The sequence below is a fragment of the Nerophis lumbriciformis genome, linkage group LG07, assembly GCF_033978685.3.
Source record: "Nerophis lumbriciformis linkage group LG07, RoL_Nlum_v2.1, whole genome shotgun sequence".
Taxonomy (NCBI): domain Eukaryota; kingdom Metazoa; phylum Chordata; class Actinopteri; order Syngnathiformes; family Syngnathidae; genus Nerophis; species Nerophis lumbriciformis.
Window position 1 is genome coordinate 23321524 of NC_084554.2, and position 27198 is coordinate 23348721.

The window sequence follows — 27198 nt, forward strand, 5'->3', positions numbered from 1 at the left end:
AACATGATTTCATATTCTGTATTTACGATTATAGTTAGTTATTATAAGTTTAGGGCAAGAAAAAAAACTGCTCATGTCACCACCATTGAAGCTTTTGGCAGCAGGGAAGTGGGCTGGAGGGGGCGTGGTCAGAGGCAGAGTGTGAAGCCTGCTGAGTTGTGGATAAAATGTGTGTTAAGCGATGCTGGTAGAGACTTTGGTGCAAAAACCTGGAGGGCACAAAGTGGAGACACGTTGGTCTTTGAGTATCTTGAACTCTGCACGTCACTCAGGCCTGAAGGATTAGCATTTGCACCTTTTCTTTGACACACTGCTTGGATTCATTCAGTGGACTACGCTTCAGTCTATTTAAGGTAAAAAAAATTTAGGAAGAACATTTTGCATAAAGCAGTGGCTTGATTAGTTTATTATTATTATGTACTTTTTAGCTCATTTGTAACTGTTTTATTGATGTTTTGAAAAAACTATACTAACTTGATTTTAGTGGTATACTGTACAGCATGTCTGCCACTAATAGCACAACTCTTCATGTTTCTGTTGCCAGCTGTCATCCACCTATGCACGGGAGTGTCTCAATTTTCTAGCTGTTTATTTCTACCTTGGTGCTGATAGTAAAAGATGAGACCTAAAGGTACGAGCCTGCTGCTACTGCTATTGCTCGCCCAGAGGGCCGTTTCCATGGGGACGCATCCAAACGCCACAGGTTGGCAGCAGATTCTAGACAAGTACCTGGATGAGGATGGCGACTGGTGGCAGGCCAAGCAAAGGGGGAGGAGGGCCATCACGGACACCGACGCCCAGCTCATATTGGACCTTCACAATAAGCTCCGAGGCCAGGTGTACCCCCCGGCCTCCAACATGGAGTACATGGTGAGTGGATGCATTAGGTGGACTATTATGGTGTGTAAACTAATGCCTCTTTTCCACCGCATGGCACCTACTTGACCTAATTTACCATACTGCCAATTTAAACTATAGTGCTGGTATATAACTTAGCTCTTGACACTACAGTATTAAACTTGACATTTCCTCGCTGCCCTCAGTCTACCTCTGAATAAAAATGGTCTACAGCAGAGGTGTCAAACGTACGGCCCACGGGCCGTATCAGGCCCGCAAACAGTTTTTACCCGGCCCGCGAGATGAGTTTGCGCAGTATAAAAATGAGCTGAAATAGCAATAGCAATAGCAAGTCTTTGTATCCTCTGCGACTAAAGCGCATATGACTTCAGAGGGGGGGAGCCATGTGTCGTGTTAAGATAGAGCTACTGTTTCCGTGTTTGGACACTACGTACTCACGCTGTTTATTAGTGATAGTATACAAAATGTGGATAGGTACATTCATGCCTTGATTGTCAAAGTTGTTGTTAGTAATGGGGACACAATTTTTGGGTGCACATTAATATGCTGAAATAATGTGTATCCCCTTCTAACTTCATGTACGATTAATAAAGGAGTCCAAATTCACAGGTTTTGTTGTAGATGATGCTACACACATGTATGTACAGAATAAACCACATGATGTTAGTACATCAGTTGAGGAAAATTAGTAAACATCCTGTAATTTGATTATGATATTGGTATTAATTTAACCTTCTGCTCGATTAAAATTACCAACAATGGGAGCATTTTGAATTTCTGCTAGACTCAATTTCACCTATTTGACTGATTAACATTATCGCAAAGTTTGTTCAGAAAGTATAAATAATGACAAATAAAGACATAATGCTATCATCCGCAACATGTAAGTGTAAAAAAACAAAACATCGTGTAGAAGTCTCCTTCTAGTGGGGTGGGTGAATCACACACGTCAGCTGGATACCGGTGTTCTGATTCAACAACAGGTTTTATTTTTCCATCAAGCATTTGCATGACACACAAATTTTCAGTCCTCCTTTGTCTCATGCTCTTCAAGTCTCTCTCCCTCTCTGCTCCTGACCACTACTGTTAAAGACAACAGGTGATTAGACAACTAGCACCACCTGGGAAATCCAATCACCTGTCAGCTGTGTTCCAAAGCCGGCCCTGGCACGCCCCTCTCGGCCAGCGCGCTGTCCTCAGTACCTTGGACAGCGACGGGGACCTCCGCTCCCGTAGGCAGTGCTGGCCACGCCCCCTCCACATACTTCCACCGCTAGACTTAGGCCGGGATGTCATCCGGCTGCGCCTACTCCCCCCCGCGCGTTGGCATCTTTAATGCGGTGGAGCCACTGGAGGGGTTTGTGGTCCGAGCAGAGGCTGAACGGGCGTCCCAGCAGGTAGCACCGGAGGGCACCCACCACCCACCAGATGGCGAGGCACTCCCTCTCCACCGTGCTGTACCTCGCCTCCCGGTCCATTAGCTTCCTGCTGATGTATAGCACGGGGTGGTCAGTGCCCCCCGTCTGCTGGGACAAAACGACTCACAGCCCTCTGCTTGACGCGTCCGCCTGCAGACAAAACGGGAGGGAAAAATTAGGCATGTGCAGTACCGGCTCCTCGGAAAGGGCTTTTCTCACCTTCTCATATGCCTGCTGGCACTGCTCCGTCCACTGCACCAGATCTGGAGCACCCTTTCGGGTGAGGTCAGTTAGTGGGCTGGTCAGGTCCGCAAACTGGGGGACGAACCTCTGGTAGTAACCTGCCAGTCCCAAAAACTGCCTCACCTCTTTTTTTGTCTTCGGAGTCGGGCAGGCCGCAACTGCTGCGGTTTTGTCTACCTGCGGCCGCACCTGCCCTCCTCCCAAGTGGTACCCCAGATACTGTACCTCCCTCCAGCCAACCGCGAACTTCGGCGGGTTGGCGGTGAGCCCAGCCCGCCTCAGGGACTCGAGTACCGCCCCCACCCTTTGCATATGCTCCGCCCAATTGTCACCCTGGATGATGACATCATCCAAGTAGGTGGCAGCATATGCCACGTGGGGGCGCAGTACCCAGTCCATGAGTCTCTGAAATGTGGCGGGCACACCGAACAAGCCGAACAGAAGGGTCACGAACTGGTATACACCTTCCGGAGTGGAGAATGTCGTTTTTTCCTTAGACTCTGGAGACAAGGGAATCTGCCAGTAGCCCTTAGTCAAATCCAGTGTCGTGAAAAAACGAGCAGTGCCCAACCGGTCCAGGAGCTCGTCGACCCGGGGCATTGGGTAGGCGTCAAAACGTGACACACCATTTACCTTGCGGTAGTCCACACAGAACCGCACAGACCCATCTTTCTTCCCTACCAGAACTATGGGGATGCACCACGCACTGTGTGACTCTTCTATCACTCCCAATTCCAGCATGGTTTTTAATTCCAGCATTTATATATATATATATATATATATATATATATATATATATATATATATATATATATATATATATATATATATATATATATATATATATATGTATATGTATATATATATATATATATATATATATATATATATATATATATATATATATATATATAAAAAAATAGACTTAGACTTAGACTTAGACAAACTTTAATGATCCACAAGGGAAATTGTTCCACACAATAGCTCAATTATTATTTATAATAATTATATTTATGTAATTATAATCTTCACAGATTAAACAGCTTGCCATCACTGCAGTAGCGCAGGTCTATCCCCATGTCCGCAGACCGGAAAGCATCTGTCAGCATGGCTGAGAACATCATACTGAACAGAGTGGGTGCCAGGGAAAGCATCTGTCAGCATGGCTGAGAACATCATACTGAACAGAGTGGGTGCCAGAACACAGCCTTGTTTGACTCCATTTTCCACATGGAAAGGCTCAGATGATGCACCGTTGTCCTGAACTTGTGCCTGCATTCCATCATGGAATTCACAGACCATGTTTGTGAGCAGCCAAAGTTGACCATGATCTTCCAGAGGCCCTCTCGGCTGACAGTGTCGAAGGCCCTCGTAGGATCTATAAAGGTGGAGTATAGAGTGATGTTCTGTTCTCTGCACTTCTCTTGGAGTTGGCGAGCGGCGAAGATTATGTCCACTGTACCACGACCCTGCCTGTAGGAGGTCTTTGTGTTCAAGATGTTCCGTCAGGCGGTTTAGCAGAATTCTGGCCAGGATCTTTCCTGCTACAGACAGCAGAGCAATGCCGCGGTGGTTGTTGCAGTCCTGCCTGTTGCCCTTGCATTTGTATAGATGGACGATGGAGGCGTCTTTGAACTCCTGTGGCAGCTTCCCTTGGTTCCACATGGTGCAGAATAGGTCTACCAGTTGTTTGGTCAGAGGTGGTCCACCAGCTGTGTAGATTTCTGCTGGAATTGCATCAGCACCAGGTGCTTTGCATTTGGAAGTCCTCTGATGGCTTTGATGACCTCAGCTTCCGTTGGTGGTTCGTCAAGGGAGGTGTTGACAGGGACTTGAGGGAGGCGTGCAATGGCTTCGTCATTAATGGCTGAGGGGCGGTTGAGAACACCGTGGAAGTGCTTAGCCCAGCGCTCAAGGATCTTCTCTCTGTCTGTGACCAGTGTGCTGCCATCAGCACTGAGGAGAGGAGAAGATCCTGATGTTGTGGGCCCGTAGATGGCCTTGAGGGTGCTGTAGAACTTCTTGTTGTCATTCTGGTCTGCATAGGACTGGATCTCGTCAGATTTTTGGCAGAGCCAGTCGTCCTGCATCTGACGCAGCTCCCGCTGGATGGTTGCTTTGATGTTCTTGAGGGCAGACTGTTTTTGAGATGTTTCTCCTGGAGAAGATCTCTGATGTGATCATCGGTCTCATCAAACCAGTCCTGTTGCATGCGGGCTGTAGGTCCTACTGCATTGAGAGCAGCAGTGTAGACGGTGTCTCTGAACGCAGCCCAGTCCTCCTCGAGGTTCCCTGAGGGTTTCAGGTCCTGCAGTTTGCTGGTGAGCTCTTCAGTCAGGGATTGCTTGACAGAGGCATTGGTGAGCCTGGAAACGTTCAAGCCCTTTGGAAGTTTGGAACCTTGAGGCCTTCTGGGAGGGTGGATCTTGATGTTCAGCTTAGACACAAGGAGCCTATGGTCAGTCCAGCACTCTGCACCGCACACCACTTTTGTAACCCTGACATCCTGTCTGTCCCTTTGCCTCACGATGACATAGTCCAGTAGGTGCCAGTGTCTTGAGCAGGGATGCATCCATGAGGTCCTGTTGCATTTTGGGAGGCTGAAAACTGAGTTGGTGATCAAGAGCTCATGTGCCGCACAGGTCTTCAGCAGAAGGGTGCCATTGCTGTTACAGCTGCCCATGCCATGTTTGCCGAGGACTCCTTCCCATGACTTGTGATCAGTGCCGACCCTGGCATTGAAGTCACCGAGGATGATGACCTCGTCTGCCCTGGGCACTGCCGCGATGGTAGCGTTCAGGTCTTCATAGAACCTCTCCTTCACATCGTCTGTGTTCGTCATCGTGGGGGCGTAGGCACTGATGAGTGTGGCAGAGTGTTTTCCTGGAAGAGGCAGGCGCAGCGTCATCAGGCGGTCACTGACGCCTTTGGAAAGTGCAGCCAGCTTACTGACCAAGTTGGATTTATTGGCAAAGCAAACTCCTTTGGATGCTGGGGGGGGGGACCCCTGGTCTACAGCATGGATTCTTAAAGTTTTTTCACCAAGTACCACCTTTGAAAACACCTGGCTCTCAAAGTACAACCATAATGACCAACATAAAATTGTGGTACAGTATCGAGTAGGCCTAATTATTCATTAAAAACAAGGCAGAGGTTTTATTTAACAAGTATATTTATTATTTCAGCCACTGCAACTTTACAAACAGCTTGAACAGTAACACTGTGTTGGAATATTTAATCAAGTCATTCTGATAGAGCCCGTGTACCACTACCACAGTTTGAGATTTACTTGTTAAGAGAATTGGTATTAATAAACGGTTGCTGATTGGTCAAGAATAATTATTATTTATACTTATTTACCGGAAAATCTTCCTATTTTTAAATGCAAATGTTGTATGTTGTTATGTGGACAACATAACTCCACAGTCTCCATATTTTCCTCCAGCGGTCTGTTTTCTTGCTGCCCTCAGTCTCTTCTTGAATAAAATTTGTTGATATACAAATAACCGTCACTTACATATTTGTTATTGTTGACATAACAACAATAAACAACCTGTTGTTTTACTTTAGCAGTATTCTACACCACAGTCTCTATTTTTTGCTACATCAGTTCATTTTCCAGCTGCCCTCAGTCTCCTCTTGGAAAATAATTGTCCAAAGTAAAAATAACCGGTTATTAATTGGTCTTGCAGATTTTTGCTGTCGTTGCCGCATCTTTGTTACATTTGCGGATGCACTACCGCTTTGGCAGTATGATATTCCACAGTATCCACTTTGCTGCAGCAAATGGCTAGAAATAAACAACAAACTATGCAATAAACAACCCGTTGTTGTACCTTAGTTGTGTACTCACAGCTTTTTGCTGAAACACACAAAGGAAATGAAACGTACGGTGATATCCGCGCGCTTTTTCTTCTTCTACGCGGGCGGGTGGTTGCTTACAGTAGAAGAAGAAGCGCTTCCTGTTCTATGGGGGCGGGTGCTTACCTTGGCGGTTGCTTGCGTAGAAGAAGAAGCGCTTCCTGTTCTACCGGGAAAAAAGATGGCGGCTGTTTACCGAAGTTGCGAGATCGAAACTTTATGAAAATGAATCGTAATATTAATCCATATAAAAGCCGCACTGTCAGCTTTTGAGTAAATTTGTGGTTTTTAGGTGCGGCTAATAGTGCGGAAAATACGGTACAAGGCTTAGCATTAGTAGCAAGCTCCAGGGTCTCCATTTTCATGCAGTGGTTTGTTTTCTTGCTGCCCTCAGTCTTCTCTTAAATAAAATTAGTCAAACTAAAAATAACAGGTTGTTAAATGGTCTAGCAGATTAGTAATCGCTGCATCATTGTTATGTTTTTGGGTACGTGGTGGCTGAAAATACCGCTTTAGCAGTGCTAAACCCCACAGTCTCCATTTAGATTCAACGGCTTGTTTTCTTGCTGCCCTCAGTCTCCTGTTGAATAAATTTAGTCAAGATATTAGTCACTGGTTGCTAATTGGTCGAGCAGATTTGCTATTCCAGCATGATTGTTAAGCCACTCTGGACACTGCAGTAATATACAGTAAAGTTAAAGTTAAAGTTAAAGTACCAATGATTGTCACACACACACTAGGTGTGGCGAGATTATTCTCTGCATTTGACCCATCACCCTTGATCACCCCCTGGGAGGTGAGGGGAGCAGTGGGCAGCAGCGGTGGCCGCGCCCGGGAATCATTTTGGTGATTTAACCCCCAATTCCAACCCTTGATGCTGAGTGCCAAGCAGGGAGGTAATGGGTCCCATTTTTATAGTCTTTGGTATGACTCGGCCGGGGTTTGAACTCACAACCTACCGATCTCAGGGCGGACACTCTAACCACTAGGCCACTGAGTAGGTAGTACTCCACAGTCTCCATTTTGCTAAAGTGGCCCGTGTTTCTTGCTGCCCTTAGTCTCCTTAAGAATAAAGTTGACCGAAACGTAATAAATACATGGGTTCTCCTCTGTTGTTGTGTGATGCGTTCAGTGAAGCATGATTTCGGCAGCTAATTTGAAGTATTAACCGCGCCAGTGGAAAAGCGGCATTATTAATGACCCCAGTCTGAACTTGTTAAGTGTACTTTTGTGGGCCGTACAGCTTTGCGACAGCCAGCAGAGCAGCTGGCACGTTTCCCACTAAGCACCTTTACACACGTTAGACCTTACACATGTGACTTTGGTTGTTTTTACAAGGGGGTGGGGGGGATGTTGCCCACGATCATAACTTTAGTCCTGCTATGCTATTTGTTTGACTTTAACCTCTTGTGTGTGTGTGTGTGTGTGTGTGTGTGTGTGTGTGTGTGTGTGTGTGTGTGTGTGTGTGTGATGTTCTTGTATTTCTACCTTTCTTGAGACATCAACAAGGAAAAGTACTTTCCATATGAGGACCGGTGAACAAGTTAGGACACAAATCATGGTCCCAATACGGAAAACCATTGCATCTAATAGAGAACGTCTCATTTGCTCCCCTGGTGGTGAAATCTATCAAAAATAGGGTGGTCCCAAAAAGTAGGGATTTTTCAAATTGACTGTGTCGGTTTTAAAAGTGCTCCCCCTCTGGTCAACATATGAAATAACAAGTGTGTGTAAAAATTTGAAGTGCTCCTCCTCTGGCCAACATATGTAATAACAAGTGTGTGTAAGAAATTGAAATGCACCCCCAAAATTAATTTAAAAAAAATCAAATAAATATGTATATAAAGACATACTGATTACCAACCAATAGCAAACAAAAAATTCAAAAAATAAATAAATTAACTAATAGCAGTCTTTTTCTCAAAATGTGTCGACTTTTTTCTTAAAAAAATGGGAACAATTTCTCATATTCTTTCTGTTTCTGTAATATTGCAATATTTTCTCGTAAGATTAAAACAATTTTATGTCAAATTATTACTTTTTAATGCAAAATGGTGACATTTGTCATATCAAATTCTGACTTTTATCACAATATTGCCAATTTATTTGTTGTTCTTGTAAAATAGTGAACATTTTTGAGTAAGATTATGACTTTTGTCATGATTTTGCCAAGCAAAATTTCGAAAATTATCATACTGTTGCCAAAATTTTAAAGTTTTCTTATAAGATTGTGACTTTTGTCGAGTAAAATTACGAGTCTTTTCATAAAATTGCCAAAATGTTGAACTTTTCTTGTAAACTTGTGACTCTTATTGAGTAAAATTCCAACTTTTATAATATTTTCCCAACAAGCTTTGTTTTATATTTGCATAGTATGTATATATTGTTAATGTTGTAAATGCAAATCTTTATGTATCTAGAAAGGGTGGTCCTAAAGAGGTAGGCATCTTTCGGAGGTCTCAAGAAGGTAACAAATACAAGAGTGTGTGTGTGTGTGTGTGTGTGTGTGTGTGTGTGTGTGTGTGTGTGTGTGTGTGTGTGTGTGTGTGTGTGTGTGTGTGAGTGCACGCAGAGTCCGCCAGATCGCTTTTCACCATGCAATTAGAATCAAGAGCGCGGCACCCCGGCTTGTTTTACCAGGTGTTTCACCCCATACGCCCCCCCCTACCGAACCCATACAAACCCACACACGTCCACAAAGTCAAGTGCTGCACGCTCGGCCATCTGGAACACTTGCAATCAGACTACACGTGTAGTCGCGGGCATTGTGAATGGCCACCGACGGCATCGGGGCCCGGTAAAAACAAATCAATACAGCATCCAGAAAGTAATGACTTCTTTTTTTTTTAAGTCTCTCACTAAAAGAGCTACAGGACAAAAGGCGTATTATTCCACGAAAAAGGCAAATAAACATTTCCTGCTGGGGGCAATTGCTGGACTATGTAATTGTCTAATTGAGAGTTTGGATTTGAGGACCAAGTACGTGTGTGTGCGTGTGTGTGTGTGTGTGTGTGTGTGTGTGTGTGTGTGTGTGTGTGTGTGTGTGTGTGTGTGTGTGTGTTTGTGAGTGAATTGGGCTTGGCAGGCCTCTGCTAGAGGCACACTCATGTGGAGAAATGCTGAGCCAGCAGCCAGCCATGCACAGCTCCTTTCTACTGTCTCCTGTTACAGTTGGCTGTTTTCTCTTTCTTTCTTTTTCTTTTTTTTGATTTTTTTTTTTTTTTACATTCAGAGGCACCCGGGGGTGAACTATGTGGAGTCATGCAACAAGTGGACGTGAGGTTAGAAGGAGAGTTGGCAAGGAATAGGTAAACAAAAACAGAGGTCTAAAGATGATACACACAGATTTGAAATTGAAAGGAGAGAGGGTTTCTAAGGAACTGAAAGGCCGAAAGCGAAGGTTGAATAATCAAGAGGAGGGAGAAAAACAATAATAGATTCTTGGAAGAGTGTGAAATAAATCTCAGGATAGAAATAGTTCAAATTTTCTGTAATGGCACCCCACCGAAGGCCGCAAGAATTAAAGGATGTGGTAGTCACTTCGATGCATTTTCTATATTAAAGATGTTTAAACTAATTGAATTCAGCTCAGTTTATGCTGAGCTATCCGCACAAAACATCTATATGTTTGCTTAGTGTTACATGTGACAAAGCAAATAGGTGTTAATATCTAATAATATGGTTATGGTGTTAGTTTATTTCAAACATGCATACAGTTATGATACGACACATCACATATTTCCAATTTCTCATTACAGCATCTACGAAAAGGAGTAGGAAGAAGCAGAGCTTATTTAATCCAACCCCTTTTTGTTTCATGGCAATTTATATCTCAATTGCTATATTTTGTCTCGTATGTCTAGTTATTATTCAATTACTTGTACAAACCCCAAAACCAGTGAAGTTGGCACGTTGTGTAAATCGTAAATAAAAACAGAATACATCCATCCATCCATCTTCTTCCGCTTATCCGAGGTCGGGTCGCGGGGGCAGCAGCCTAAGCAGGGAAGCCCAGACTTCCCTCTCCCCAGCCACTTTGTCCAGCTCTTACTGTGGGACCCCGAGGCGTTCCCAGGCCAGCCGGGAGACATAGTCTTCCCAACGTGTCCTGGGTCTTCCCCGCGGCCTCCTACCGGTCGAACGTGCCCTAAACACCTCCCTAGGGAAGCGTTCGGGTGGCATCCTGACCAGATGCCCGAACCACCTCATCTGGCTCCTCTCGATGTGGAGGAGCAGCAGTTTTACTTTGAGCTCCCCCCGGATGGCAGAGCTTCTCACCCTATCTCTAAGGGAGAGCCCCGCCACCCGGCGGAGGAAACTCATTTCGGCCGCTTGTACCCGTGATCTTGTCCTTTCGGTCATAACCCAAAGCTCATGACCATAGGTGAGGATGGGAACGTAGATCGACCGGTAAATTGAGAGCTTTGCCTTGCGGCTCAGCTCCTTCTTCACCACAACGGATCGATACAGCGTCCGCATTACTGAAGACGCCGCACCGATCCGCCTGTCGATCTCACGATCCACTCTTCCCTCACTCGTGAACAAGACTCCGAGGTACTTGAACTCCTCCACTTGGGGCAAGATCTCCTCCCCAACCCGGAGATGGCACTCCACCCTTTTTCGGGCGAGAACCATGGACTCGGACTTGGAGGTGCTGATTCTCATCCCAGTCGCTTCACACTCGGCTGCGAACCGATCCAGCGAGAGCTGAAGATCCTGGCCAGATGAAGCCATCAGGACCACATCATCTGCAAAAAGCAGAGACCTAATCCTGCAGCCACCAAACCAGATCCCCTCAACGCCTTGACTGCGCCTAGGAATTCTGTCCATAAAAGTTATGAACAGAATCGGTGACAAAGGGCAGCCTTGGCGGAGTCCAACCCTCACTGGAAACGTGTCCGACTTACTGCCGGCAATGCGGACCAAGCTCTGGCACTGAGCAAACAGGGAGCGGACTGCCACAATCAGACAGTCCGATACCCCATACTCCCTGAGCACTCCCCACAGGACTTCCCGAGGGACACGGTCGAATGCCTTCTCCAAGTCCACAAAACACATGTAGACTGGTTGGGCAAACTCCCATGCACCCTCAAGGACCCTGCCGAGAGTATAGAGCTGGTCCACAGTTCCACGACCAGGACGAAAACCACACTGTTCTTCCTGAATCCGAGGTTCGACTATCCGGCGTATCCTCCTCTCCAGTACACCCGAATAGACCTTACCGGGAAGGCTGAGGAGTGTGATCCCACGATAGTTAGAACACACCCTCCGGTTCCCCTTCTTAAAGAGAGGAACCACCACCCCGGTCTGCCAATCCAGAGGTACCGCCCCCGATGTCCACGCGATGCTGCAGAGTCTTGTCAACCAAGACAGCCCCACAGCATCCAGAGCCTTAAGAAACTCCGGGCGGATCTCATCCACCCCCGGGGCCTTGCCACCGAGGAGCTTTTTAACTACCTCAGCAACCTCAGCCCCAGAAATAAGAGAGCCCACCACAGACTCCCCAGGCACTGCTTCCTCATAGGAAGACGTGTTGGTGGGATTGAGGAGGTATTCGAAGTATTCCCTCCACCGATCCACAACATCCGCAGTCGAGGTCAGCAGAACACAGTCCTCGCCATACACGGTGTTGATAGTGCACTGCTTCCCCTTCCTGAGGCGGCGGATGGTGGTCCAGAACTGCTTCGAAGCCGTCCGGAAGTCGCTTTCCATGGCTTCCCCGAACTACTCCCATGTCCGAGTTTTTGCCTCTGTGACCGCTGAAGCCGCACACCGCTTGGCCTGTCGGTACCTGTCCGCTGCCTCAGGAGTCCTATGAGCCAAAAGAACCCGATAGGACTCCTTCTTCAGCTTGACTGCATCCCTCACCGCCGGTGTCCACCAACGGGTTCTAGGATTACCGCCTCGACAAGCACCAACTACCTTGCGGCCACAGCTCCAATCAGCCGCCTCGACAATAGAGGCGCGGAACATGGTCCATTCGGACTCAATGTCCAGCACCTCCCTCGTGACATGTTCAAAGTTCTTCCGGAGGTGGGAATTGAAACTCTCTCTGACAGGAGACTCTGCCAGACGTTCCCAGCAAACCCTCACAATGCGTTTGGGCCTGCCAGGTCTGTCCGGCATCCTCCCCCACCATCGCAGCCAACTCACCACCAGGTGGTGATCGGTAGAAAGCTCCGCCCCTCTCTTCACCCGAGTGTCCAAAACATGAGGCCGCAAATCCGATGATACAACTACAAAGTCGATCATGGAACTGCGGCCTAGGGTGTCCTGGTGCCAAGTGCACATATGGACACCCTTATGTTTGAACATGGTGTTCGTTATGGACAATCTGTGACGGGCGCAAAAGTTCAATAACAAAACACCGCTCGGGTTCAGATCCGGGCAGCCATGCTTCCCAATCACGCCTCTCCAGGTTTCACTGTCGCTGCCAACATGAGCATTGAACCCCCCCAGTAGAACGAGGGAATCACCCGGGGGAGCACTCTCAAGTACTCCCTCGAGTGAATCCAAAAAGGGTGGGTACTCTGAGCTGCGGTTTGGCGCGTAAGCGCAAACCACAGTCATGACCCGTTCCCCCACCCGAATGCGGAGGGAAGCTACCCTCTCGTCCACCGGGTTGAACTCCAACGTGCAGGCTCTGAGCCGGGGGGAAACAAGAATTGCCACCCCAGCCCGTCGCCTCTCACTGCCGGCAACGCCAGAGTGGAAGAGAGTCCAGCCCCTCTCGAGAGAACTGGTTCCAGAGCCCTTACTGTGCGTCGAAATGAGTCCGACTATATCTAGCCGGAACTTCTCCACCTCGCGCACTAGCTCAGGCTCCTTCCCCCCCAGCGAGGTGACGTTCCACGTCCCAAGAGCTAGCTTCTGTAGCCAAGGATCGGACCGCCAAGTGCCCTGCCTTCGGCTGCCGCCCAGCTCACATCGCACCCGACCTCTATGACCACTGCTATGGGTGGTGAGCCCATTGGAGGAGGGACCCACGTTGCCTCTTCGGGCTGTGCCCGGCCGGGCCCCATGGGGACAGGCCCGGCCACCAGGCGCTCGCCATCGTGCCCCACCTCCGGGCCTGGCTCCAGAGGGGGGCCTCGGTGACCCGCGTCCGGGCGAGGGAAATCTGGGTTCCTTGTCAGTGTTCTTCATAGAGATCTTCGAGCTGCTCTTTGTCTGATCCCTCACCTAGGACCAGTTTGCCTTGGGAGACCCTACCAGGGGGCATAAAGCCCCCGGACAACATAGCTCCTAGGATCATTGGGACACGCAAACTCCTCTACCACGTTAAGGTGGCAGCTCAGAGAGGAGAAAACAGAATACAATGATTTGCAAATCATTTTCAACCTATATTCAATTGAATAGACTGCAAAGACAAGATACTAAACGTTCAAACTGGAAAACTATGTTATTTTTTGCAAATATTAGCTCATTTGGAATTAGATGCCTGCAACATGTTTCAAAAAAACTGGCACGAGTGGCAAAAAAGACTAAGAAAGTTGAGGAATGCTCATCAAACACCTTTTTGGAACATCCCACAGGTGAGCAGGCTAATTGGGAACAGGTGGGTGCCATGATTGGTTATAAAAGCAGCTTCCATGAAATGCTCAGTCATTCACAAACAAGGATGGGGTGAGGGTCACCACTTTGTGAACAAATGCATTAGCAAATTAACGAACAGTTTGAGTACAACATTTCTCAACAAGCTATTGCAAGGAATTTAGGGATTTACTTCCTTTACTCACTGCACGTAACATTGAATGCCCATGACCTCACTGCATCAAAAAACAACGTCAGTGTGTAAAGGATATCACCACATGGGCTCCGGAACACTTCATAAAACCACTGTCAGTAACTACAGTTGGTCGCTACATCTGTAAGTTCAAGTTAAAACTCTACTATGTAAAGCGAAAGCAATTTATCAACAACACCCAGAAACGCCGCCGGCTTCGCTGGGCCCAAGCTCATCTAAGATGGACTGATGCAAATTGGAAAAGGGTTCTGTGGTCTGATGAGTCCACATTTAAAATAGTTTTTGGGAACTGTGAACGTTGTGTCCTCCGGAACAAAGAGGAAAATAACCATCCAGATTGTTCTAGGCGCAAAGGTAAAAAAACAGCATCTGTGATGGTATGGGGGTGTATTCGTGCCCAAAGCATGGGTAAGTAACACATCTGTGAAGGCAACATTATGCTGAAAGGTACATACAGGTTTTGGAGCAACATCTGTTGCCATCCAAGCAACGTTATCATGGACGCCCCTGCTTACTTCAACAAGTCAGTGCCAAGCCGCGTGTTACAACAGCGTGGCTTCATAGTAAAAGAGTGCGGGCCTGTAGTCCAGACCTGTCTCCCATTGAAAATGTGTGGCGCATTATAAAGTGTAAAATACGATAACGGACACCCCGGAAACAGTCCGGGATGTACAACTTAAGGTGTACATCAAGCAAGAATTGGACAGAATTCAAAAGCTTCAAAAATTGGTCTCCTCAGTTCCCAAACATTAACTGAGTGTTGTTAAAAGGACAGGCCATGTAACACAGAGGTAAAAATGTGCCAAGTTTTTTGCAATGTGTTGCTGCCATTAAATTCTAAGTTAATGATTATTTGCAAAAAAAATTAAGTTTCTCAGTTTGAACATTAAGTATCTTGCCTTTGCAGTCTATTTAATTGAATATAAGTTGAAAATGATTTGCAAATCATTGTATTCTGTTTTTATTTACAATTTACACAACGTGCCAACTTCACTGGTTTTGGGGTTTATATTAGAAAATATCCTCCTGAGGACCAGCGTCTTTTGCCGTAGACATTTGCTTTTGTTCATTTAGTTGAGTCGAAGAGAAAGTGCATCAACGTGACTGTAAAAACAGGCATGGCTCCATCTGCATGGAAACATGGTGAATATCTCTCTAGGGTATATTTTGGTGATTACCACAACATAATAGAAAATAAGACACGTGGTAATGTAATACGTAGAATGCATAAATACGACTTTATTTGAGACTTAAAGAAAAACTGCACTTTTTGAGGGGAATTTTGCCCATCATGCTCCATCCTTGTGTGACACGTCGTTCTCTTTTCTGTGCATTGTAAATTGACCAAAAAAAGTAAGCAGATATTAACAGTAAATGAACAAGTAGATTAATAATTAATTTTCTACCACTTGTCCTTAATAATTTTGACAAAATAATACAATGGAAAATAACAACAATATGTTACTGCATACGTCAGCAGCTAAATTATGAGCCTTTGTTTGCTTACTTACTAATAAAAGACAAGTTGTCTTGTATGTTCACTATTTTATTTAAGGACAAACTTGCAATAAGAAACATATGTTTAATGTACCGTAAGATTTATTGTTAAAATAAAGCCAATAATGCAATTTTTTGTGGTCCCCTGTATTTCGAAAAGTATCGAAAAGTACCGAAAAGTATCGAAATACATTTTGGTACCGGTACCAAAATATTGGTATCGGAACAACACTAGTAGTCACCATAGAATTAATTGGTGTGCGCTCTGAAATGAATGTCAATAACAACATAGAGAGCACTTTCTATGTTTGTTGACGCTGACGGCAGACTTTGTGAGAGCCTTGGAGCGTTATCCTGTAGCACTATCACTAAATGTTTCAAATAAGAAAATAAATGTCACCAATGTCCGCTCTCACTGGGAATCCGAACGATGGGATGGTTGTATCTTTCAGCACTTGTGCTCCCTTTGAGCTACTAAATTCTGAATAATCCTCACTCCTCTGATAAAAAAAATACTCCCCAAAGTTGTTGCAATTGTCTTATACTGTGTTCTATTTGTTGAGAGCCATATGGTATCAAGTTGGCAGTTTGTGGATTTTCAAAGTTGACCAAATTCCCAGCTTGGTGCTACAACCTTCTAGTATACAGGTGAGATGTATGATTTATACTCTATCACTAACTTTTACTAACTCAAAGGCAATACTTCTTCATTCTATAGCGGATCGCAACCAAGTTTATTAGCAGCTTAATGTGTGTGTGTGTGTACACGCGCGCACACACACACACACACACGCACACACGCACACGCACACTCACGCACGCACACACGCACGCACACACACACACACACACAATGGCAAAGCTTTTGCTGCTACTGCAAGATGCCGCAGATCGTGCCCTGGGGAGGGAGCGCATATTTCACGACCATTTCGACCTATTTGCCCGTAGTAACAAATATTTATTTGAACTCTGCAGTCCCCCCTTTCTTAAACATACGTTTTTACATTATGTATTTCCCCCGCAGGATAATACGAATGTATTTTCTGTAATATATTTGTGTTTTCTCCGTGTGTTTGATGTTTGGCTATTCCGCCGAAATTGTGCCCTTATATGGGGAATTAAGGGTGTTTACTTATGCAAATTACGGAATTAAGGGCGTTTACCTATGCATACCGGGGAAATAAGGGCGTGTTTATATGCAAATTACGATAGACACGCACGCGCTAACCATTTGGCATTCAGCAACTTAAGAACAGAAGGTGGAAACAATTGGGCGGTTTAAGAACATGTCATGAATTTGAATGGACTCCTCTTAGGAAATCACTTAGGAAGAAAGATAAGAGGAAAAGTTAGGAACTTATTGCTGAATGGGGCCCAGTGTGAGCACGACAACAGAAAATGAGTTCTTCTATATTAACTGTCCATGAATGTTCTCATTCATCCAGGTCCTTGTCATCTCAGGGCATTCAATCAAACGCTCTGTACTGTTTGTTTTGTCTTAGAAGATGTTTCGCCTCTCATCCGAGTAGGCTTCATCAGTTCTTAAGTTAACTCTTACAATAAAAATGTTGCTGCAGCTTGGTCAATATTCTGGTAACAGCTATTTTTATGCAGATCCTTTTTTTAAGCAGACCATTTTTTATAGCGCTTTTTAAGCTGAATAGATGAGTCCCAATTGTTAGCCCCTTTGTACCAGCAGTTTTTTACTATTTAGAATACACAGAAAAAAAAGACGCGCATTATTGTCTCACATAGAGATTGTGGATGATGGGTAAAAATTTAAAAAGGTGCAGTTTTCCTTAAATGTAAGCTAAAAACACATACAATTTGTTTTAAAAAAACGCGTATAAAAACCAGTGATGAAGTGAAGCCGCAACACTTGATGCGTGAAGTGATGAGGAACATTTTTTTTTTGTCAGCGTTAAAAAGTGCAAAAGAACGCTGGTTCTAAAGAGGTTATACCAAGGGCCAATCAAAACATAAGGTGTGGGCGGAAAATGGCCCCCGGGCCGCACTGTGCACATCACTGCTATACAGCATATATTGAACACATTAGTTTCCAATTTCACCGGCTCTTTGTAGGGTCTTTTATTCTGCACAACAACCTCATCATCCCGCCAGCCGGTCCGTCTGTGCTTCAGTGTGTCCCAGTAATGATGCCTGCTCAATTAAACCCACAAGCTAACTTAAGCTAAGGTAATGAAAAAAGTCTCGAGGGAGTTACTTTAAAAAGACCCAACAATGACAAGCAGGAGAGTCAAGTAGTGCCAACGCAAAGAGCCTCAATTTAAAAGAAAAATACCACCAATTATGGTATAATTAAATGGTCGATGATTCACATGCTCCATGCATGTTCTCAAAATGTGCGGCAGCTTGACAAAAATAAAGACAAATATTATTTGTTTTTGTTTTACTTAAGCTAACATAAAAAAACAACAACCTTGTTCTAGATCACATAGGTGATATTTGAGATATTTGTATTAGAAAACATAGAAGGTACATTGTGGTAGTTTATGAGCTTTACTATTTTTTCTTTTGGGTCAGTGCTGGACCGCCGTCACGTCTCAGAAGACGCCGACAGCTCCAGTCTGCTGGAAGACTGCATTGCCGACACACCCAGCTTTGTTATCGTCTGCCTTTGTATTAAACCAGAACCCGGCTGACCTTCTGTGGCGTTAAACTCCGGGACTCTTAAGATAACATCTATTCAAATCTCCGCCATTTCCTCTTCCCTGCTGTCCTGCTCTCTCTTATCCCCATGGCTTTGTTCCCATTCTGTCATTATACAACATAAAAAAAAACATTTCCCTAGAAAAGCAAGTTTCACACTCCGGGGAAATCCTCAAAGCACCTCCTGTGACTCCTAGGGTACATTTACACCACATTTCAAAATGATCCCTTTAAATGACCACGCCAATTTGTTTACCTTTCCTGTGTATGTGATAGGGCTGCACACAAAAAGTAATAATAATGACATGTATTTGACTCAAAATGATAGACACCCAGGCTGGTGGAATAGGTGAAATGTTTTAGCAGCGATTATTAGAGTAATCTAGTCAGTTCCTGAATGTGCCTGTGGCTCATCACAATGCCACTAACTCACACTAATGACCCTGACAAAGCACAACATCCCAAACATATGAGCATTTGTTTTCTCTAATTTAAATGGAGCCCCGGGCCTCACGGGACATACATTACAGGACTATTCAGAGCTGTGGATACTTTAAACCTGCCAGCAAGATGCTCTTCAGGTGGAAGTATGTGGTTGGACGAAACGGCAACAAAAAGCATAAACCACAGTGATTTAACGGAATGGTTCTGGTGAAAACATTTCCAGAAATTTTATTTTTATATTGTTTGCGATCTCAATGCAAGCCTTTACCATTCCTTCAAATTGTTACTTAAGTAAATAGTTAATATAGTTAGAAATGAAGACATAACATCATGTTTACACTATGCAAAGATCTTTTGTATGACAAGGCTGCCCTGCTGTTTTTAACCACCTCTCGCGAAAACATTAGAAAATTTGCATATGACAAGATCACTGCTATTTTCAAGGACCTTCTACAAAGGTCTTCTATATCAGTGATTCTCAAACTGTAGTACGTGTACTACCAGTGGTACACGGGCTCCATCTAGTGGTAGGCCAAAGAATCACTTGACAAAAGTACAGTGTTTTATTTTCCTATATTCAAACACAGTGTTACTGTTCAAACTGTGTGTAATGTTACAGTGGCCAAAAATATAAAATGTACTTGTAAAAATAAAACCTCTGCCTTGTTTTTAATGAATACTTAGGACTACTACGCTACTGTATTTTAATGTTGGTCATCATTATGGTGCTTGGAGAGCCAAGTTTTTTTCTGAGGTGGTGCTTGGTGAAAAAAGTTAACCAGAGTTTGGTATCGTATGGTACTCTGATGTTTTTAAGGACCTACTACAAAAATGCTGCTCAAAGATCCTTTCTATGACAGGAGCTTTCTGCAGTTTTTAAGGCCCTGCTGCAGAAATGCTAGTCAGATTTTGTATATGACAAGACTACCCTGCTGTTTTAAGGACTTACTGCAAATATGCAAATGCTAGTCAAAGATCTTCTATGCAACAGAATTATCCAGCTGTTTTAGGACTTGCTGCATTTTTAAGGAGAGCCGTAAGTGGCTGATCTATTGGCGGTCCCGTCTTGTCTCCCTGTAACGTATGTTTGCTCTTAGTGGGACTGTGCCAAAAATTTAATTTCAGTTCTTATTTGTCTTGTACATGTTAAAGAATGGACAATAAGAACACATCCTGAATCCTGAATCCTGAATCCTGAAAATGCAAGTCAAATATCCTCTTTATGACAGTAGCTCTGTGCTGTTTTTAAGGATCTACTACAAAATTGCTATTTAAGAGATCTTCTTTATGACAGTAGCTCTCTGCTGTTTTTAATGACCTACTACAAAATTGCTACTTAAAAGATCCTCTTTATGACAAGAGCGCTCTGCGGATTTCAAGGACCTGCTGCAAAAAATGCTAACCAAATGTAGTGATTTGGAAAAACGACTAGTTTTCTTTCCGAACCAATACCATGTAAAATTCAGGCTGCTATCGGCGATACCAATCCGATACCGATTTTGTGAAAATATACCTAACGTGGCTGCTAAAATTTAAAAAATTGTGTATTTTCAAATAATAACATAACTATCCTTAATAAACAACAGTAAAAATGTAAGAGAAAAAAGAAAAAAAATTGGAACGTAATGAGGTAAGGCTTACATTTTTAAACTAACAATTAATTATAATATACTTAGTGACCTATAGCACAAAGTTTTGTCTTTAAGTTTATATGTATAATCTGCTATCATATATATGTATATATATATATATATATATATATATATATATATATATATATATATATATATACACACACACGTATATCAGCAGTATATATGTGTGACAAAAAGGCCCCCTTCATACTGTACTTGACTTTTCAGTATGCGGCCTTTGGTGGAAAAAGTTTAGACACCCCTGATCTAAAATTTTAGAATCAAAATGAAAATAAAATATACTTAAAATATGAACAAAGTTCAGTTAGTTAATTACAATATAAAATAATACAAAGCAATTAATTAATTAGAAAAATTACAACAACCACAATAAACATGAACATTATTATTTTCTTACAGGCAGAATTTTTGACACGCTAGGTTATGCAGTTTAACAATCATGGTATTGATATATTTTTCTATTCTTACATGGGGAAAAACAACAGCAAAAAATGTAAGAAAAAAGCAAAGATTTGTTATTCAATGAAGAAAAGCTGAAATGTTCTAACTAAATAATAAATGATAAATGGGTTATACTTGTATAGCGCTTTTCTACCTTCAAGGTACTCAAAGCGCTTTGACAGTATTTCCACATTCACCCATTCACACACACATTCACACACTGATACTAGTAATTAAAATTAATATACTTAGTCGCCTATAATACATAGCTAACACAACATCTGTTTTTAGCATTTTTTTAATGTAAAAAAATTGTTTTCAATATGGCCCCCACATTGACTTTTCAGTATACGGCCTGGCCCTTGGTGGAAAAGTTTGGACATCCCTGAACTAAAGTATCAAAAGTTTTTGCTATTTTAATTTGAGGATGGATATTAGAGTATAAAGATGCGGTATCAGCGGTATTGATATTTTAGCATTGATCTGCACATCACTCATGACTGGATCAGCTTAGTAGGCCCCCACCCTGCCTTCAAACTATCCTCTAAATTTGAGTGCCACCATTTCCTAAAACAATTACTGCAAATGCCAAGTTTCCAAACAACACTGTCCAAAATGATTAACTACAACGTATATACAACGTATGCTACAGTAATACTACAGTATTACTGCACTGGACTGTATGAAAAAGACTAGAACATACTATTAATGGACAAATGGCTTTAGTACAAACGTCACAATTCTTTTCTACTGTAATACTTCCCCCGTTTTCTGCACACTTAATTACACATGGAACAGGAAACCCGACACGTGCAGAGGAAGTACTTCTATACCCTTTGGAATGCGACCAGATGAGTGAGCAAGGGGGTGGAGTGGAGCAAATGAAGTGTCAAGCGAAATAAACAACGCAGCGTGAACGTTGCTGAGAGACTTTAGCGGCGGAGGTGTCGTGACGATGAGATGGAAACAATACCTCCAGTACAGTTACGCTTAACCCATCACTCACTTTAATGGTTCTTTGTGTCGAATCTTGAGTCTTTCCAGTATTTACTATATTGGTGGAAATTATTTTGAAATAGTATTATTTATTAATCTGGTGTTTTTATTATATACATTCTAGAAAGTTGTGCTTGAAAATGATGTCCCTATTTTGCATTTTACCTCACCTAAAAATAAAAACTATGCATGCTACAGATAAAGTTCATCCAAACATTTCCCCAGAATGTATACAATACAAAGAAACAGATACAAATAAGAATTAAATGTAAGTGTGGGCATTTTTTTGAATAAAAATGTCTTGTACACAAACGACTCCTAACTGGGTATCCGTTTACTTAAAAGAGCCGTTCAAAAGACTCAACTAGTTCGCGAACGTCACATCACTAATTTGCATTTAGCTGTGTGACCAGGAAAATATTGGGAGCTCGGATTTCCTTAGCCAGGATTTCCCAGAACTACACATGAAGGGGTGCCAACTCCCTAAAAAAATAACCCTGATTGTCTTTTTTTCCCTTTTGTGTAAAATTATTGTTATTCTATCCTTATACATTAATTAGATGCATGTTTGGGCAGGGCAGCACGGTGGAACAGGGGTTAGTGGGGTTAGGGGTTTGATCCCCGGGCTCGGGGTCTTTCTGTGTGGAGTTTGCATGTTCTCCCCGTGACTGCGTGGGTTCCCTGCGGGTACTCCGGCTTCCTCCCACCTCCAAAGACATGCACCTGGGGATAGGTTGATTGGCAACACTAAATTGGCCCTAGTGTGTGAATGTGAGTGTGAATGTTGTCTGTCTATCTGTGTTGGCCCTGCGATGAGGTGGCGACTTGTCCAGGGTGTACCCCGCCTTCCGCCCAAATGCAGCTGAGATAGGCTCCAGCACCAACACGCGACTCCGAGAGGGACAAGCGGTAGAAAATGGGTAGATGGATGGATGTTTGGGCATAATGCATGGAAAACAAATGAGCGGATTAATCACGCAATTTATTTTCACTGTGCATGCTACTTTATCTTAACTGTTATGGGATGTGGCCCGGGTTGTTATCCGGTCAGTGCTCAGGTCAATGCATACATCAGGTGCGCTTGCTGGCAAATTTCACTTCAATAAAAAAAATGGGACAAAACTGTTACCAACTTTTGTGCAAATAAATGACGTCTATTCAAGTAAAATATTTGAAAAAAAACATTCCTGGGAGACATTCTGAAAGTTAAATTTCATTTGAGTCCAAATATTTGGGTCTTTTTTAAAATGTATTTACATTATGCAAGCGATTAATCAAGCTTAATCCAAATTCAAAAGTCGAATATTTTCAAATGTAGATTTAAATGTAATTTGTGCACACCCTTCTTTTGTGGCTGGCTTTGGGGCAGCTTCTTTAGCAGCAGGCGTCTTCGTAGACTTTCAAAACACTGGCGGCTTACCGGTGGCTGATAAGATTTAATGTGTTGAAGCGGAACGTTTGCAGAACATTTGGTGCAAATAACATACAAAATGTTTGTTTTTAATGAGCTCAAGGAAGCTTAGACATGAGAAGGAAAAAAGGAGCGTTTGATTTGCTCACCCTAACCCAGTGGAATGCAGTGAGCCGAGTGGGCCACTTTTGGTAAGCAGAACTGGCGCTGCGGGATGAACCGAACGCGGGGTTAAGGCGCCCGATGCCGACGCTCATTATTGGAGATACCATATTTTTTGTAGATTTGACCTTGTGTTTTAGTGACAATTAGATGTTTTATTTTCTATTATGGAAATGTAGTTACAACAGGGATCCCAGTGAGGTAAAAAGTAGAGGAATTAAAAAACATCAGCTTGTGGTCAAGGGGGAACTTTTGGGGGTTCAAGGGGCATCGCCTCCTAAAGTGGAAGAGATTTTACCATTTTTAAGATGCTTTGGAAGGCATTTCCTAAATTGAATTTCTGTAAAAATGCAAGAAAACTCACCAATTGTTTCTATTTGTGAGATGCTATTGCTTGTATTCCGACACGTGACTTCTTCTTGGAAGTGAAAACCCGTGGTGGCCCACCAAACCAAGATGGCTGTTGCGCAACAATCAGCGTGCAAACTATATGAGTACACAAGGAGCCTAGATCTTCCTGCAAAAAGTAGATACGAGCAAAAAATCCAATCATGCAATTGAATAAATCCGTATACTTTATCAAAAAAAGATTTGTTGAGTGATATCAAGGATTATCCGTCGGTGAAGTTCCCAGAAATGTCGAACTATATTGTGCAATGACGTCATTCTAAACGATGAAAACTTGTAAAAGCATGGAGGTCAACAATTTCTTTGTGTGTGGCTGGATCAAGGACATTGTAACCAAGACTCTCCAGGCCAGGTTGCATTTCATGATTCAACCATGCGTCTTGCGTCCATGTAAACAAACTAGCACCCGGCAGCTTGACCCCTGGGACTGCATATCCATTTAACAAACTAAGAATTACTGAATTATGACCATATTTGATTTTTGTCTTATCATATGTACTCTAAAACATTTGTGTACAAAATAAACAAGAGGGGAGACGTAGAAGTACCTTACCTGACAAAGTATCATAGACTCTGACTTTCAATCAATCATCAATCAATAAAAGTTTATTTATATAGCCCTTAATCACAAATGTCTAAAAGGGCTGCACAAGCCACAAAGACATCCTTGGCTCAGATCTTGCATCAGGGCAAGAAAAAACTCAACCCTATGGGAACAATGAGAAACCTTGGAAGGGACCGCAGATGTAGACACGTCGGGGCACAGAGACGTCCCCGACTGATGCATTAGGAGTGGTCACCCCAGGTCCCGACTTCATGTGCAAGTCCAGTCCATTGGGAGACCAGCAGGGCATCATCTTGTATGGAGACAAGTCAGCAGCAAAGAAACGTCACCAACTGCTGCAAAGAGGAGTGGTCCATCCTGGGTCCCACCTTTGAACAGCTAGAGCTTCATCTGTGGAGGCTGATCCATTGTCACCTGATAACCTTTCCACGCAGGAGAGGGGGGGAAAGCAGAAAAGAGAGACAGCAGATCAACTGGTCTAAAAATGGGTCTATTTAAAGGCTAGAGTACACAAAATAGTTTTAAGATGGGACTTAAATGCTTCTAATGAGGTAGCATCTCTAACTGTTACCGGTAACTGTTCACCTACTCAGTGGCCTAGTGGTTAGAGTGTCCGCCCTGAGATTGGTAGGTTGTGAGTTCAAATCCCGGCCGAGTCATACCAAAGACTATAAAAATGGGACCCTTTACGTCACTGCTTGGCACTCAACATCAAGGGTTGGAATTGGGGGTTACATCACCAAAAATGATTCCCGGGCGCGGCCACCGCTGCTGCCCATTGCTCCCCTCACCTCCCACGGGGTGATCAAGGGTGATGGGTCAAATGCAGAGAATAATTTCGCCACACCTAGTGTGTGTGACAATCATTGGTACTTTAACTTTAACTTTTTAGAGCATTCCAGAGTACTGGAGCCCGAATAGAAAACGCTCTAAAGCCTGCAGACTTCTTTTGGGCTCTGAGAATCACTAATAGGCCGGAATTCTTTGAATGTAGATTTCTGGCCGGGACATATGGTACAATACAATCAGCAAGATAGAATAGAGCTAGACCGTTAAGTATTTTATATGTAAGTAGTAAAACCTTAAAGTCACATCTTAAGTGCACAGGAAGCCAGTGCAGGTGAATCAGTATAGGCGTAATATCATCAAACTTTCTCGTCCTCGTCAAAACTCTAGCAGCAGCATTTTGTACCAACTATTGTCTTTTAATGCTAGACATAGGGAGAACTTGAAAATAACACGTTACAGTAATCGAGACGAGACGTAACGAACGCATGAATAATGATCTCAGCGACAGTGGTGGACCAAATGGGACAAATTTTAGCGATATTACGGAGATGAAAGAAGGCCGTTTTAGTAACACTCTTAATGTGGGACTCAAACGAGAGAGCTGGGTCGAAGATGATACAGAGACTATTTGCAGAGTCGCTTTGTGTAATTATTTGGTTGTTAAATGTTAAGGTGGTATTTTTAGATAGGTGCCGGTGTCTAGCAGGACCGATAATCAACATTTCCGTTTTCTTAGCGTTAAGTAAGATGCAAAAAAGTTGCTGGACATCCATTTCATTTAGACACACCTCCAGGTGACTACAATCTGGCGTATTGGTCAGTTTTAGGGGCATGTAGAGTTGGGTGTCATCGGCATAACAGTGAAAGCTAACACTGTATGTTACCTTTATAGATAGACAGTACTTTATTGATTCCTTCAGGAGAGATCCCTAAGTAAGATTAAAGCAGCATATATTACTAGCGGCAGCATGTAGATGCTGAAGAGTGCAGGGCCAGGAACCGAACCCTGTGGAACTCCACACGTTACCTTAACATACTCCGAAGTCACATTGTTATGGGAGACGCACTGCATCCTGTCAGTAAGATAGGAGTTAAACCAAGAAAAGGCTAAGTCTGCTAAGACATGTTTTGATACGTTCTAATAAAATGTTATGATAGACGGTATCGAAAGCAGTGCTTACACTTTCTGGTTTCTGTTTGTTAAAAAATGTAATACAAATAATATCAAGCTAATACTTCAATGGAAAATACTAAATGAGTAAAGTATATTAAAGATGTACCAAACAAACCTTTAACAAAGTGGTGACTGCATATTTGTGCGTTCTTCCACTCTGCTCCCTTGTACTGGAGTGTGTGCCGCTTGCCCTCTTCCGCCCTTCTTAATTACTTCTCGAGGAACTCTGAAGAAATGTTTGCGATTAGAACAATACGTGCAGCCGAAGACAACGCTAGACTAGAAGCATTTTTCTTCTAGAAAGGCTAAATGGCGCCCAGTACCTATTGAGAACAGACGCTGCTTGACCACCACGCATATTCGATGAGCTGGACGTGACGTAATTCAAATTCAATGCTATAAACTTAAACCCACACCTCTTTTTCATGACTGTACCAATATCAATTGTTTATCAATATCAATATCAATATACAGTATCAATAGTTCATTGTTAAGAAAAATATCTTCATTCCAACATGTACAACATCCATAGTTTTTTTTTTTTAAATTAGTTCATTGTTTTGTTTGCTTTGAGAAAATCTCTTCACCACATCACTATAAGGCATTTCATGAACACGAGATGTGATGGCTATATTTGATAACAAATATTGTAATTGTATAAACTCAAATATTTTGTTTAACTAGTGAGTCACTAAGTAAAGTCATGGATGTAAGATTTAATTCATGGTATCTGCTACAAGTCTTTTGGTTTATTCAATTACAACATGAAGCTTTTTATTACATGTAATCTTAATAAATTCATGATCATATTTTATAGTGCTGTTTAGGTAACTTTGGCCATGCACACTAAATCTAGTAC

At 43.2% G+C, this 27198-nt stretch overlaps 1 protein-coding gene across 2 annotated transcripts in view; it reads left to right on the forward strand.

Moving 5' to 3' along the window:
- Positions 1-207: 207 nt before the first annotated feature.
- LOC133609747 (cysteine-rich secretory protein LCCL domain-containing 1-like) overlaps positions 208-27198 on the forward strand; it is a 64447-nt gene continuing 37456 nt past the window's right edge. For both annotated transcript variants that reach the window (XM_061965626.2, XM_061965627.2), the window contains exons 1-2: positions 208-353; positions 545-870. In XM_061965626.2, coding sequence (XP_061821610.1) covers positions 619-870 — 252 coding nt within the window. In that variant the 5' untranslated portion in view covers positions 208-353; positions 545-618. The remainder of the gene's footprint in view (positions 354-544; positions 871-27198) is intronic.